The sequence below is a fragment of the Capricornis sumatraensis genome, chromosome X (assembly GCF_032405125.1).
Source record: "Capricornis sumatraensis isolate serow.1 chromosome X, serow.2, whole genome shotgun sequence".
Lineage (NCBI taxonomy): Eukaryota > Metazoa > Chordata > Mammalia > Artiodactyla > Bovidae > Capricornis > Capricornis sumatraensis.
Genome location: NC_091092.1, coordinates 107,706,200 through 107,722,809, shown reverse-complemented (window position 1 = coordinate 107,722,809; position 16,610 = coordinate 107,706,200). Strand labels below are relative to the sequence as shown.

The 16,610-nt window shown below is 37.0% G+C and overlaps 1 protein-coding gene across 1 annotated transcript in view; it reads left to right on the top strand.

Moving 5' to 3' along the window:
• Positions 1–16,610, top strand: part of CFAP47 (cilia and flagella associated protein 47) — a 504,236-nt gene that overhangs the window by 32,343 nt on the left and 455,283 nt on the right. Inside the window, exons 9-15 of the mRNA XM_068963234.1 lie at positions 3,594–3,783; positions 4,495–4,708; positions 9,926–10,078; positions 10,620–10,806; positions 10,907–11,003; positions 15,329–15,545; positions 15,838–16,079. Of these exons, the coding sequence (XP_068819335.1) occupies positions 3,594–3,783; positions 4,495–4,708; positions 9,926–10,078; positions 10,620–10,806; positions 10,907–11,003; positions 15,329–15,545; positions 15,838–16,079 (1,300 nt within the window). The remainder of the gene's footprint in view (positions 1–3,593; positions 3,784–4,494; positions 4,709–9,925; positions 10,079–10,619; positions 10,807–10,906; positions 11,004–15,328; positions 15,546–15,837; positions 16,080–16,610) is intronic.

The window sequence follows — 16,610 nt, the reverse complement described above, 5'->3', positions numbered from 1 at the left end:
TTTAATTGTAGGCTAATTACTTTACAATAGTGTATTGGTTTTGCCATACATCAACATGAATCTGCTGCAGGTGTACATGTGTTCCCCATCCTGAACCCCCTTCCCACCTCCCTCCCCGTACCATCCCTCTGGGTCATCCCAGTGCACCAGCCCCAAGCATCCTATATCATTCTGCCCGTTTTTTAACTGGGTTATTAGTTTGCTTTTGATTTGTAAGTGTTCCTTATATATTCTCCATATGAACCCTTTATCACATATATGGTTCACAAGTATTTTTTTCCCATTCTGTAGAATGTTTCTTCAGTATGTGGACTGCTTCTTTTGCTGTGGAGAAGCTTTTTAGTTTGATGTAGTCTTGTCTATTTTTCAGTTTTGTTGCCTGTGCTTTGGAAGTCTTATCCAAAAAATGGTTCTCAAGACCAAATATCTGATGTCTCATGGCAAAGAAGTTGTGCATAGTTGGACATGGTGACTGATCCTTTGTGTGTGTTGCTGCTGCTGCTGCTAAGTCACTTCAGTCGTGTCTGACTCTCTGCAGCCCCATAGACGGCAGCCCACCAGGCTCCCCCGTCCCTGGGATTCTCCAGGCAAGAACACTGGAGTGGGTCGCCATTTCCTTCTCCAATGCATGAAAGTGAAAAGTGAAAGGGAAGTGGCTCAGTCGTGTCCGACTGTTTGCGACCCCATGGACTGTAGCCCACCAGGCTCCTCCGTCCATGGGATTTTCCAGGCAAGAGTACTGGAGTGGGGTGCCATCACCTTCTCCTTGTGTGTGTTACTGAATTCAATTTGATAGTATTTGGTAGAGTTTTGCACATACATTCATAAAGGACATTGGTCTGTAGTTTTCTTGAATGCCTTTTTACATTAGAGTGAAACTGGTATCATGGAAGGAGTTAGAAAATGTTATCTTTAATTTTTGGAATACTTTGTGAAGAATTGGTTCTCATTCTTTAAATGTCCAGTAAAAGTCACCATCAAATCCATCTGATTCTGGACTTCTCTTTGTCAGAAATTTTCAGATTTCTGTTTCAACCTCTAGTTATCTTATGGCTATTCAGATTTTCTGTTTCTTCTAGAACCATGTTCAGAAGTTTGTGTCTTAGGATTTGTCCATGTCATCTAGGTTATCTAATTGGTTGGCACATGATTATTTATTGTTTTATTATTCTGTCATACTCCTTTTTATTGATGTAGAGTGGTAGTGATATCCTTTCTTTTATTTCTGATTTTAAGAAATTGAGTTTTTGCTGTTGTTGATTTTGGCTTGATGAGTCTAGCTCAAGTTTTTTTCAATATCGTTAATCATTACAAAGACATAGTTTCAGGTTTGTTGATTTTCTCCATTGCTTTCTGTTCTCTGTTTCATGGTTAATCCTTTCCTTTTGTTTGCTTTGTTTACTTCCTTTTGCTCTTCTTTTTTCTATTTCGAAGATGGAGGTTAGGTTATTGATGAAAGGCCTTTATCTTTTTTTAATATTGATGCTTACTGCTATAAGTTTACTTCTAATCATTTCTTTTGCTGCATCCCATAAGTTTTGGTATGTTGAGTTTTAGTTTTTCTTCATTTCAAAGTTTTCTCTAATTTCTCTTGAAATTTCTTCTTTGACCTATTGGTTACTTAGAAGTGTATTATTTAATTTCCACATATTTGTGAGTTTCCTGCATTCTCTTGTCTTTATTTGTTCTTTTAAACAATTTCTATATTGATATGCTCTAGTTTGTGAGATGTTCTCATACTGCCTTTAAGTTTTTAGACATGTTTTTCTTCAGTTTTTTGAACATATTTATAATAGTTGACTTACTGTCTTTGTTTCATAACTCTAACAGTTGTGTTTCCTCTGGGACAGTTGCTATTTATTCAGTTCAGTTCAGTCGATCAGTCATGCCCAACTCTTTGCAACCCCATGAACTGCAGCATGCCAGGCCTCCCTGTCCATCACCAGCTCCTGGAGTTCACTCAGACTCACGTCCATTGAGTCAGTGATGCCATCCAGCCATCTCATCCTCTGTCGTCCCCTCCTCCTCCTGCCCCCAATCCCTCCCAGCATCAGGGTCTTTTCCAATGAATCAACATTTCACATGAGGTGGCCAAAGTACTGGAGTTTCAGCTTTAGCATCAGTCCTTCCAAAGAACACCCAGGACTGATTTCCTTTAGAATGGACTGGTTGGATCTCCTTGCAGTCCAAGGGACTCTCAAGAGTCTTCTCCAGCACCACAGTTCAAAAGCATCAATTCATCGGCGCTCAGCTTTCTTCACAGTCCAACTCTCACGTCCATACATGACCACTGGAAAAACCATAGCCTTGACTAGACGGACCTTAGTTGGCAAAGTAATGTCTCTGCTTTTGAATATGCTATCTAGGTTTAGGTTGGTACAAAAGTCACTGTGGTTTCAGACCATGAATTTTAAATCATTATAACTAGGCTGAAATACATCTTTATTAATCAAAATAGAAACCACTGTGATCAACACATTTTGCCAATGAGAAATAAGTTTGTTTATTCTTGTAGCATAAAAATTCATGCTATGAAATTTGACGAACTCTTGGAAAGCATTTTCTGCCTCCTGCTGGTTGTGGAAGTGTTTTCCCTGCAAAAAGTTTTCAAGATGCTTGAAGAAGTGGTAAGTTGGTTGGCAAGAGATAAAGTGAATGTGCCGAATGAGGCTAAACTTTGTAGCATGATTAATTCAGCTTTTGAAGTGTTCATTGTGCAGTATTTTAGGTAATTTTCAAATAGCTGAGAAGTTAATTTTGACAATTTTCCCAGTGTTCTCTTTCTGTTTGTGAAGGAGTAACTTTTTGGAGGCCTTTATTCTGCCATTCTGGAAGTATTTCAGTGCCATTAATCTTAATTTTTTTTTTCTTAGATAGTTTTCTAATAATGTGTATCTTAAAGATTTGTCAGAGCTGTATATGATGTTTCTAAAGACTTTCATTTCACCATCAATAAACTAGCTTGCCTTAAAATTTTGTAAGCAACATTTTTTATTTGCCTTTTATTTTATCCCAACAGTTTTCTGTTTTCTTAATCCATTTCAGCTGCTATAAGAGTATACCATAGACTGCACAGTTTATAAGCAACTGAAATTTATTTCTGATCATTCTGGAGGCTGGAAATCCCAGATCGGAGTGCTCGCATGGTCAGATGTGGGCCCTCTTCCTGGGCACAGACTTCTTCTGGTATCCTCACACGGTGGAAGGCTTAAGGAGCTCTGTGGACCCTCTTTTATAAGGACACTAATCCCACTCAGGCTTTAATTGCCTAATTCTATCTTATAGAGCATTGGAATTTAACATAAGAGTTTCAGAACTTCCCTGGTGGTTCAGTGGTTACGACTCCTTACTTCCACTTCAGGGACATGAGTTCAGTCCCTGGTTGTGGAACTAAGATCATGTATGTTGTGTGACATGGCAAAAAAAAAAAAAAAAAGAACAACCCAAAACATGAGTTTTAGGGGTTCGCAAGTATTACCCAGGGATCAAACCCAAGTCTCCTGCATTGCAGGCAGGTTCTTTACCTGCTGAGTCACAAGGGAAGCCCCAAATATTCAGCCTATAGCAATTGATTGCTTTTCTTCTGTTTTCAGAATGTGACATGTTCATTCATTCCACATCAAGTTGGAGTCTTTAAAGTGAAGCAATTTATAGAGATTATTGGCTCAGTGGCAGATGAAAATTTGCAGTCTTCATCACTGAAGCCTTTCCATTATATATATTTATATTTTAATAGTGTCTGCAAGCCTTCTACCAAGGAAGTTGTGATGAAAGTTAATCCTGGTATGCTATCAGGGGTACTTATCAATTATTAGTTTATTTTTGGTTACTCTAGGATTATCTTAACACATTAATGTTTAACTGTGTATATCAAACGTGATCTAATGTAATGCTTCAAAACTTTTGCACACATCTGGGCCTGTAGAAATATGTCATTGTCTTACATCCCATCATTGATTATTAAGCAGATCTTTGTTGGAGCCCAAATATTTGAATTTCCAGCATGTTTCCAATAGATGCTGATGCTGCCATTTTGAAGATCTCACTTTGACTAGCACTGGTTTGGTGGTATATAAAATTTATTGAAAATTTTAATATTTTATTCTTCCACTTTTTGAGTCTATAATATAAACCATTTTGACTATTCCATAGATTTTCTGATTCCTACTGTTTCAACTAATTCTCAGTTATCTCTTATACATTGAACTATATGAAAATGCTGATATTCAATTCTCTTTATAAAAATTTCAGTTTCATGTGGGACAACCTAATCCTTCAAGTTATCAGGTTTTAGTTTTTTGCATGCATTTTTATCACTTATGCATACATTATTTTACTAAATTGTTTTATGTAGATCCATTTATTAATTATTTTCATTTTCTGAATTTGCTTAGGGATTTAGGATTAAGTTGGAAGCAGCACTCTAATGTAATTGTTAATTCATGGAAGTTCAAAAAAAAACATGTTTAAACTTAATATTCAATTCTCTAACAGGTATATCCCCTTTGGTCAGTAATCCTACGGGACAGTTTGTGGTGAAAGACTTGGTGCAGTACAAGGACCATGCACCTGTTGCGATGCTTCAGTCAACCATGACACACATTCACAATCATAAGATAAATAAAGAGTTAATAAAGGGTGCACTGATAGCCTTTCCCAATGACCGAGCTGCAAGTATCCGGTCTGGAGAAGACCATGAAAATTTCAGGTAATGTGCTATATTAAAAACCTGAAATTTCGTAAGACACAATAACCAGCATGATATGCAGAGATCTTATCAGATCCTGCTGTAATAAATTAGTGATGGTAATAATAATAGTAGTAAAATTTTGTTTTCAATTTTTTTTAATTGGAGGAGTTGTTGTGGAATGCTACTCTATTTCCTTCATCTAACCTTTCATCTCTAATGTGAATGGTTTACCCAATGATTCTTAAAATAGGCTGTTGACAAGCAGAGAAAAATAATAGAAATAATCACATTTGGAAATGTATACAGCCCTCAGAATAGTCATGTTCATTAAATATGGCTGAGACCTTGAATTTATCTAAGATGAAAAATTTTAAACTGTGATAAATTAGTCGTTCTCATCTTCATTGTCATTATCGTCTTCATCCTTAGCATCATCTTTGCTCAGTCTCCTCAAAGTCACATTTCCAACAACTTTTCCCAAAATGAGCTAAAATCTCCCCGGTTATAAGAATTATAAATTAATGCTTAGTGAGAATAAACTCAGTCATCCTGACATCTTTATTTTAGCCATTAGCTCAGGAATGGTTTTTATACATTTGAGGATGAACTAGATTTCTTTTTTACATGTTTGTATGTTACTAAACAACTGTCTAAACTTGATCATGTCCCATAACATTCTTTACTTGTCTCTTTACCTTTGGTGAATCTTTAAGCTCACTTACTTTTACAATTATTTTCTTAAAATACAATTTGATATTTTATGCCATGATTGTTTTATTATCCACAATTGGAAAATTCTAAGTTTTTATTAATATATAGTCTATTTATGATTATTTTTACAAATTCCATTCATATCAGTCTTTTTCTCTCTTTTTGTAGTTGACAAGTGCTATAAAACACACAAGCATGAAGATTATGCAGACTCCACTTTAAATAATTATACAGTATAAGAAAAGGAAAACACTGCAAAGATAGCTATGGAAATAATTTTTAAATGTATTATATTCAATTATTTCCAATGTTTATATAAATATATCTATATACAGATATAGTGTGTTAATTTAACATTAATATTTTATTGGTAAGGCAGTATTAATCAGATGATCTAAACTGCCAGGATTTTTTTTTTTTTTTGAGGAAGGATAACCTAAGCATTTTATATTTATCCCATGGCCATAATTATATTTTTTCTCTCAATTTACTCTTTTCCATACTAACAGAAATACAAAATTTAGTTATTTTCTGGCTAGCAATTAGTAGTGAAAATTCAAGTAATGACATTTTACAGTGTATTAACTTGGTAATTATAATTGCTGTTTTATTTTTTAATTTATTTTACCTTCTCAACTTTTGAGAAGAAAATAAGGTAAGAATTTTGTCTAGTTTTATTTAATGCAGTATATATCTTGTGTTTAGAATAGTGTGTTATAATAGGCACTCAGTAAATATTTATTTAATGAATGAGGGAAAATGTCTTATTTACATAGTAATTTTTTTTTGCCTGTACTTTGCACGCTTTAAAAAATCACCTACTCAAAGATTCAGGGTATTTCTTAAAGTTTATTCTTTAAGGATCTCATAAGCATTTAGATATGTTAGTCACCAGCATTTGTCACTTCAGGCACCTACTCTACTACTTACTTCTAAGTCCTGCCTTTTCTTCTTGCTACAGACAGAGGGACTTCAGATATAGGAATTATTTCTAGATTCTAAAGGTAAAGAATCTACCTGCAATGCAGGAGACCTGGGTTCAATCCCTGGGTTAGGAAGAACCCCTGGAGCAGGGCATGGCAACCCACTCCAGTATTCTTGCCTAGAAAATTCCATGGACAGAGGAGCCTGGTAGGGTACAGTCCATGGGGTCACAAAGAGTCGGACATGACTGAGCAACTTCACGTCATACTTCACTTCAGTCTCTTCATGGTGTAAAGAATTTTGTTAAGAATCTAGGAAATGTTGTTGGTGATTATCAACTATATTAAGTGAAAGAGCTTCCCATTACCCAACATAATAAAGAACAATATAGTCTGTGGGGTCGCAAAGAGTTGGACATGACTAAGCAACTAGCACATGCAAAGGTAGTTCAAGATCCCAGAGCCTGAAGAGAGATTTAAATATATCAACAACTATCCTTGGAGAAATATCAACAACCTCAGATATGAAGATGGTACCACTCTAATGGCAGAAAACAAAGAGGAACTAAAGAGCCTCTTGATGAGGGTGAAGCAGGAGAGTCAAAAAGCTGGCTTGAAACTCAACATTCAAAACACAAAGATCATGACATCCAGTTCCATCACTTCATGGCAAATAGATGGGGAAAATGTGGAAATATAGACAGATTTTATTTTCTTGGGCTCCAGCGTCACTAAAGATGATGACTGCAGCCATGAAATTTAGATATTTGCTCCTTGGAAGGAAAGCTATGACAAACCTAGACAGTGTATTAAAAATCAGAGATATCACTTTGCCAACAAAGGTCCATATAGTCAAATCTATGGTTTTTCCAGTAGTCATGTATGAATGTGAGAGCTGGATCATAAAGAAAGCTGAGCATCAAAGAATTGATGCTTTGGAATTGTAGTGTTGGAGAAGGCTCTTGAGAGTCCCTTGGACTGCAAGGAGATCAAACCAGTCAATCCTAAAAGAAATCAACACTGAGTATTCATTGGGAGGACTGATGCTGAAGCTGAAGCTCCAATATACTTTAGCCACCTAATTCGAAGAGCCAACTCATTTGAAAAAACCCTGATGCTGGGAAAAATTGAGGGCAGGAGGAGAAGGGGGCAGCAGAGAATGAGATGGCTGGATGTCATCACCAGTTCAGTGAGCATGAATTTGACCAAACTCCAGGACATAGTGAGCTTCCCTGGTAGCTCAGCTGGTAAATAATCCACCTGCAAAGTGGGAGACCTGGATTTGATCCCTGGGTTGGGAAGATCTACTGGATAAGGCATAGGCTACAACTCCAGTATTATTGGGCTTCCCTGGTGACTCAGACAGTAAAGAATCTGCCCACAATTCAGGAGACCTGGGTTCAATCATGGGTGGGAAAGATCCCCTGGAGAAGGGAACAGCTACCCACTCTAGTATTCTGGCTTGAAGAATTCCATGGACTGTATAGTCTGGGTCACAGAGTCGGACACCACTGAGCAACTTTCACTTTCACTTTCCAGGAGATAGTGAAGGGAGGGAAGCTTGGCATGTTGCAAAGAGTCAGACAGGACTTAGTGACTGAACAGCAACAGTCCTTGAGTAGCAAAGCATTTGTTTCTCCTTATTGCTTCACTCTCTTAAAGAGTTTAACTCAGTTAAAAAAGTCTTACTGTAACCAATGAGGAATTATTGAAAACAGGAAGAAATATTAGATTAAATTTCATTTGACTGTGTAAGACTACTAGGTTTATACTTATGATTTAATTATTGAGAGTGATAATCTCAATAATTAATAATATTGGCTGAAGACTGAGGTAGCCTATGGCTGAAGGATATGAATAATTGTACTTCTTGTTTTCATGGAAAATATGTGGTAGGCCAAAGTAAAAGCATGAACACAATTGAGTGAATATGAGATATTGAGTAGTTTGTAGTTCTTTTTTGTTTTTTTTCTTTGTATAGGTTTGTTGCTGATGGTTACTTTATAAACTCTGAGATATTAAGAAAGCAGCATAATTTTAAAAAAGTATTTCTTATTCTTTCTATATAATTTTTTTCTGGTTTTGAATACAGTGATCTAAAAGTAATTAACTATTAGGAAACACTAATAAGATTCAGATCTAATTCCATCTGTAATCTCAGTTCAGTTCAGTTCAGTCACTCAGTCATGTCCGACTCTTTGTGACCCCATGAATCGCAGCATGCCAGGGCTCCCTGTCCATCACCAACTGCTAGAGCCTACCCAAACCCATGTCCATCAAATCAGTGATGCCATCCAGCCATCTCATCCTCTGTCGTCTCCTTCTCTTCCTGACCCCAATCCCTCCCAGCATTAGGGTCTTTTCCAATGAGTCAACTCTTTGCATGAGGTGGCCGAAGTATTGCAGTTTCAGCTTCAACATCAGTCCCTCCAATGAACAGGACTGATTTCCTTTAGAATGAACTGGTTGGATCTTCTTGCAGTCCAAGGGACTCTCAAGGATCTTCTCCAAAACCACAGTTCAAAAGCATCAATTCTTCAGCGCTCAGCTTTCTTCACAGTCCAACTCTCACATCCATACATGACCAATGGAAAAACCATAGCCTTGACTAGATGGACCTTTGTTGGCAAGGTAATGTCTCTGCTTTTAAATATGTTGTCTAGGTTGGTCATAACTTTTCTTCCAAGGAGTAAGCATCTTTTAATTTCATGGCTGCAGTCACCATCTGCCGTTATTTTGGAGCCCCAAAAATAAAGTCTGACACTGTTTCCACTGTTTCCCAATCTATTTCCCATGAAGTGATGGGACCAGATGCCATGATCTTAGTTTTCTGAATGTTGAGCTTTAAGCCAATTTTTTTTACTTTCCTCCTTCACTTTCATCAAGAGGTTTTTTAGTTCCTCTTCACTTTCTGCCATAACGGTGGTCTCATCTGCATATCTGAGGTTACTGATATTTCTCCTGGCAATCTTGATTCCAGCTTGTGCTTCTTCCAGCCCAGCATTTCTCATGATGTACTCTGCATAGAAGTTAAATAAGCAGGGTGACAATATACAGCCTTGACATATTCCTTTTCCAATTTGGAACCAGTCTGTTGTTCCATGTCCAGTTCTAACTATTGCTTCCTGACCTGCATACAGGTTTCTCAAGAGACAGGTCAAATGGTCTGGTATTCCCATCTCTTTCAGAATTTTCCACAGTTTGTGGTGATCTACATAGTCAAAGGCTTTGACATAGTCAATAAAGCAGAAATAGATGTGTTTCTAGAACTTGCTTGCTTTTTCAATGATCCAGTAGATGTCATAACCTGGAGCTGCCCAAATTAATACCTCCTTGACTAATACCCCAAGAATAGGTGGTATTACATCCCAATGACCTTAGAGATTTTCTGTCATTAGTTTACGAAGAAAATTAGACATAATTTTAATCCTACATGTAATAATGTCTCCATATATAATAGGATATGAGGACAATATCAGGACAGGACCTGTTCACCAATCTGTGCCCAACTCCTGGTATAGGAGGCACTAAAAAAATACTGATTGAATAACTGCACATGTATCAATATACATAAGTATTAACATGACTTTTCATATTGTAGGACGATTTTCACAAAGATTCCAAGATATAACTATGTGGATCCTGATTTTGCATATACTAAATTTGAAAAACTAGTAAAGAAATCTCATGAAAACTATTATGCAGGATACATTAAATTTTTAAGAAATGTGCGCCTGCAGAAAGAAGCACACAGGTAAAGTTCACTTTCTCAAACAATATGAAACAAACAGATCATGGTACCTGTAAAGCCAGAATTTTTTTCTTTACATTCTATTTTGTGATTTAAAGGATGTTTTCATGTATGAAAATAACAAAACATTGAACTACTTAAACTGCATTTATTTCCTTTTTTACTTTTGATTTGGGAATGTCTTAGATGGACTTCCCTAGAAGCATATTATGAGACAGGAATTCCAGCACATGTGATTTTTGGAGGATCAACAACAGCAATTGTCATTGTTCCTGCCTTGAGTCAAAGGAACTTTTGTGCTCCATATCAGTCATTGCCTGTGCACTGTCATTGGGTATGGTAGGGTGGGTGTAACTTTCTTGGGGTGGTATTTGAGAATTGGGTCCCCTTAACAGAGGGCAATTTTATGTGGAAAGTGCTTTTGCCTGCTTCAGTGGATCTCAGTGGGTCAGTAACAGTATCTAATATGGGGAATATTTGAATTTACTGATGTATATATTTTCTAAAAGACAGCCTCAATTAGTTGTTATTATGATTTCTCTAGGAAGCACATATACTCATATAATGACATAGACATAGGATTGCATCCTGCATCTGGTCTAAAATCACCCACTGTCTCAGAAGTGGAAAGGGAAGAGGAGTTACCTTCAACACAGTGTTGGATCAAACACAACCAATTGCTAAGAACCAGAAATATAGCATTCAAGGAGACAAAGTCTCTGAGAAGAAAGGCATGTGCAATATTTCACATTTGATTATACCGTGATAATTCTTAAAATATTTTTTGCTAGTATTGAAGAGTTAATTTTGGAATAATGTGATTTCTCACAGATTCTTAAAGGACTTAAATCAGACCCATCCACACCCCATGAAAAACATGATTGCAGCTTAACTTTGACACCAAAGCAAACTTATCAAGTAATTGTTGGTAAGAATCTATAAAAACTTACTGAAGTCTTTTAAAAAATAGATTTATTTAAGTATAATTCATATTTCATAAAATGCACCACGTCAAAGCATGCAAATCAGTGAATTTCAGTGAATTTACAGGTTTATTCAGCCATCATCACAATTCAGTTTTTACAATGATGCCATCACCCTCATCACTGTTATGCTGTTACCTCCAGTTCCCACCCCTAGCCCCAGGCAACCATTAATTAGCTTTCTGTCACTATAGATTTGCCTCTTCTGAACATTTCATGTAAAAGAAATCACATAATATGTGGTCTCTCTTGCATTACTTCTTTTACTTAGCATAATGTTCGTAAGGTCCATCCCTGTGGTGTTAGGTATAAATATTTTGTTTGTTGTTGTGCTTAAATAGTATCTCATTTTATTAGGAATGGGCTTCCCTGGTGGCTCAGCTGGTAAAGAATCGGCCTGCAATGCAGGAGACCCCAGTTTGATTCCTGGGTCAGGAAGATATACTGACGAAGGGAGAGGCTACCCTCTCCAGTATTCTTGGGCTTCCCTGGTGGCTCAGCTGGTAAAGAATTGGCCTGCAATGTAGAAGACTTGGGTTTGATCCCTGGGTTGGGAATATTTCCTGGAGGAGGGCATGACAACCCACTCCAGTATTCTTGCCTGGACAATCCCCATGGACAGAGGAGCCTACAGTCCAAAGAGATGGATACGACTGAGCGACTAAGCACACACACATTTTGTTTGCCCCTTTACAGTTGATGGACACTGAGCTGTTTCCAGTTTGAAGCTATTGTGAATAATGCTGCTATAAATAGTCGTATATAATTCTTTGAGTGAACATATGTTTTTATTTCTTTTGGTTAGATTCCTATGAGTAGAATTGCTGAGTGGTATGGTAACTGGTTCCAAATTGGGCAAGCAGTACATCAAGGCTGTACATTGTCACCCTGCTTATTTAACTTATATGCAGAGTACATCATGAGAAATGCTGGGCTGGATGAAGCACAAGCTGGAATCCAGATTGCTGGGAGAAATATCAATAATATCTGATATGCAGGTGATACCACCCTTATGGCAGAAAGTGAAGAACAACTAAAGAGCCTCTTGATGAAAGTGAAGGAGGAGAGTGAAAAAATTGGCTTAAAGCTCAACATTCAGAAAAGTAAGATCATGACATCCAGGCTCATTACTTCATGGCAAAGAGATGGGGAAATAGTGAGAGACTTTACTTTGGGGGGCTCCAAAATCACTGCAGATGGTGACTGTAGCCATGAAATTAAAAGATGCTTGCTACTTGGAAGAAAAGCTATGATCAACCTAGACCACACATTAAAAAGCAGAGACAATACTTTGCTAACTAAGGTCCATCTAGTCAAAGTTATGGTTTTTCCAGTAGTCATGTATGGAATGTAAGAGTTGGACTAGAAATAAAGCTGAGTGCCGAAGAACTGATGCTTTTGAACTGTAGTGTTGGAGAAGATTCTTGAGAGTCCCTTGGAGTGCAAAGAGATCAAAGAATTGATGCTTTTGAACTGTGGTGTTGGAGAAGATCCTTGAGAGTCCCTTGGACTGCAAGGAGATCAAACCAGTCCATCCTAAAGGAAATCAGTCCGGAATATTCATTGGAAGGACTGATGCTAAAGCTGAAACTCCAATACTTTAGTCACCTCATGCAAAGAATGGACTCATTGGAAAAGAGCCTGATGCTGGGAAAGATTGAAGGCAGGAGGAGAAGGGGATGACAGAGGATGAGATGGTTGGATGGCATCACCAACTTGATGGACATGAGTTTGAGTAAACTCCGGCAGTTGGTGATGGACAGGGAAGTCTGGAGTGCTGTGGTTCATGGGGTCGCAAAAAGTCGAACACTACTGAGAGACTAAACTGAACTGATGGTAACTTTGTGTGTAACTTTTAATGAAATTGCCAAAAATTTTCTGTAGTAACTGCACTAGGTTGCAATCACTCCAACAGTTGTTCAGTCACTAAGTTGTGTCATACTCTTTGCAACCTCCTGGACTGCAACATACTAGACTCTTCTGTTGTCCACTATCTCACAGTTTGCTCAGATTCATGTCTGTTGAGTTGGTGATGCTATCTAACCATCTCATCCTCAGCTGTCCCCTTCTCCTCCTGCTTCAGTCTTTCCCAGCATCAGGGTCTTTTCCAATGAGTCGGTTCTTCCTATCAGGTAGCCAAAGTATTGGAGCTTCAGTTACCATCTTTCTAATGAATGTGCAGGATTGATTTCCTTTAGGATTGACTGGTTTGATCTCCTTGCAATGCAAGGGACTCTCAAGAGTGTTCTCCATAACCACAATTCAAAAGCATCAATTCTTCACCTCTCAGCCTTCTATATGGTCCAACTCTCACATCCGTACATGACTATTGGATGCACCATAGCTTTGACTACACGGACCTGTGTCAGCAAAGTGAAATCTCTGATTTTTAATACACTGTCTAGGTTTGTCATAACTTTTCTTTCAAGGAGCAAGTGTCTTTTAATTTCATGGATGCAGTGTTTTGGAGCCCAAGAAAATAAAGTCTGTCACTGTTTCCATTGTTTCCCCATCTATTTTCCATGAAGTAATGGGACTGGATGTCATCCATGATCTTAGTTTTTTGAATGTTCAGTTTCAGGCCAGCTTTTTCACTCTCTTCTTTCACCCTCATCAAGAGGCTCTTCACTTTCTGCCATTAGAGTGGTATCATCAGCATACTAGAGTTTTTTGATATGTACATGAGGGTTGCGGTTTCTCCAGGTTTTCACCAACAATTGTTATTTTCTGTCTTTTTGATTACAGCCATGCTAGTGGGTGCAAAATGTTCTCTCATTGTGCTTTTGAATTGCATTTTCTTTTTGACTAAGTGTTGAATATATATTGATGTATTTACTTAGAGATACAACTATTTAAATTGTATATCTTATTGGGAGAAATGTCTTTCCCCAATTTTTAATTTGAATGTTTGCCTCCTCAGTATAGAGTTTAAGAATTGTTTATGTATTTTGAATACACATCTTTTTTCAGATATGATTTCCAAATATTTTCCCTAAATCTGTGGCTTTTTTTTCTCATTTTCTTCAGTCAGTTCAGTTCAGTTCAGTTCAGTCACTCAGTCGTGTCTGACTCAGCGACCCCATGGACTGCAGCCCACCAGGCTCCTCGTCCATGGGATTTTTCAGGCAAAAGTACTGGAGTGGGGTGCCAGTGCCTTCTCCAACATTTATTATTAGGGAAACACAAAATAAAACCAAAATGAGATACTGCTATATAAATCTATTAGAATGGCTAAAAAACTTACCAGTTCAATTGTTGTTGAAAATTTGGGGAAACTGAGACTCTTGTATACTGCTAGTGGGATTGTGAAATTAAATTGGGTTGGCCAAAAAGTTCTTTTGGGTTTTTCCATAAGATATTATAGAAAAGTCAGAACAAACTTTTTGGCCAACTCAATACAACCATTTTGAAGAAGTTTGGCAGTTTCTTATACATTTAAGCACACATCTACCATATTATCCATTTATTATACTCCTAATTATCTAAAGGAAATGAAGGTATATTTTAAATAAAATACTTGTTTGCAAATACTTTAGCATCCTTAATTGTAATAGGCCATACCTGGGAAGAATCCAAGTGGTAACAGGTGATGTGTAAACATTCACCTGCTACTTAGTAATATAAAGAAATAGACTATTGACACATGAAACATCTTAAATGGATCTCCAGAAAACTTGCTGAATCAAAGAAATCAGAGAAAAAAATGCACTTTCTGTATTATTCCACTCATATTAAAGTCTGGAAAATGCAACCTGATCTATAGTGACATAAAGCAAATGAGTGATTGTCTGGAAAGGGGGAATACAGAGGATGGTGGTAAGGAGAAACTATGAAAGGGTACAAGAATACTTTTTGGAGTTATATAAAAACTTTGGGCATTTAAAGAGAAAAACAAATAAAATTTAAATAATGAGTCATGAAAAAGTTGCCAGTTACTGTAAATTCTGGATAAGTGAACATAGATGCATTCATGAGAGGGGAGAGGGTGTTGGAATATCCAAATTTGTGTACTGAAATGAGTTATAATTAGTGCTAGTAATTTTGTCATGTAATTTTCCACATCAGAATCTATTTGAATTTTGGCCAATAACCTCTAACCATCAAGTTATGAATGTCTTTATAAAATACTGTTAATAATTTCTGATATTATAGTATTTTAAGTGCTATTTTTAATGAATTAATTGATCAAAATATTGTGTGAATACTTGCAAAAATAAGTCAATGAATACATTTGCCAGCAATTAAACTTAGTAACTTTTTGTTTTTTCAGGGCCCTCTGTCCTTAACTTTGGTGATGTTTGTGTGAACTCAACAAATACTCATCTACTACATATTATTAATATGCTACCAATTCACATTCTGATCCAATTAAATGTCAATTTGAAAGAACTTCAGAAAACCAGCCAATTTTCATATGTGATTCCACCTACAACTAGTACCTATATTTCAATGATATTTGAATCTCCCACCATTGGAAAATTTTGGAAGTAGGATTTATTTTCAAATTTCTATTTGCTAGAATCAAAAATGTCCATTTGTGTATTTGCCCCAATTATTTTTGTATATGTCATATTTGGTTCTAAAAGGTAGAAGCTATATGTGCAGCAATTTGTGGATTCATATTTCAGTGTAATTACCTTTCATAATTATTTTGATTTATTTTTTACTAAGAATTGTGGATATCAATCCATAATATATGCATTTTTACATGTACCTGAAGTCTGTCATTCAGTTAAGAGCTGTTATCCATTCAGTTTGGATGCATTTGCTGTGTTACAGGTCTTTCACCTTCACAGTGAACAATATGCCTGGTGGACACATCCTAGTGATGGCAGTTGTCCTGCCAGTAAGACTTCAGCTATCTTCTAATGAGCTGATACTGAGACCACAAGGCTTCTTGGTGAAAACATGTTTTAGGGGGACGGTTAGGATGTATAATCATCAGAATTACTTTGTCAAATTTGAATGGCAATCGATAAATACAGGAAAGGAGATGGCATTTTCCATTCGTCCAGCTAAAGGTAACAGTTTATTCTGTTTGTTTGATTTAGACATTCATTTATTTGTGTGTTCAGGCCTTAGTCATATCTTAAGTGTATACTGTATAAAGGTGCTAAGAATGTATAAGTATATCACATATGATCTTGTGACAATGGGACATTCCTGCCCTCTTGGCTTCCCTGTGTCCTTTCCTCCCCCTCCCTCTCCCTCCCTCTTCATATCTAAGTTAGGAATAGTCTTCATTTGAGATCTAAGTAGACTATACTTCAGATAACAAAGGAGTCCTGGCATGTAGAATTCTTGTCTTAGGTGATTTTCCTGGGAAAATCATTTCCAAATCATGACTTTTGTATAACTCTACTGGCACAGTGCTAAAGAATTTGCCTACAATACAGGAGATGCAGGAGATGTGGATTTGATCCCTGGATTGGGAAGATCCCCTGGAGGAGGAAATGGCATCCTACTCCAGTATTCTTGCCTGAAAAATCCCATGGACAGAGGAGGCTAGCAGGCTACAGTCTGTAGGGTTGCAAAGATTCAGACATGACTGA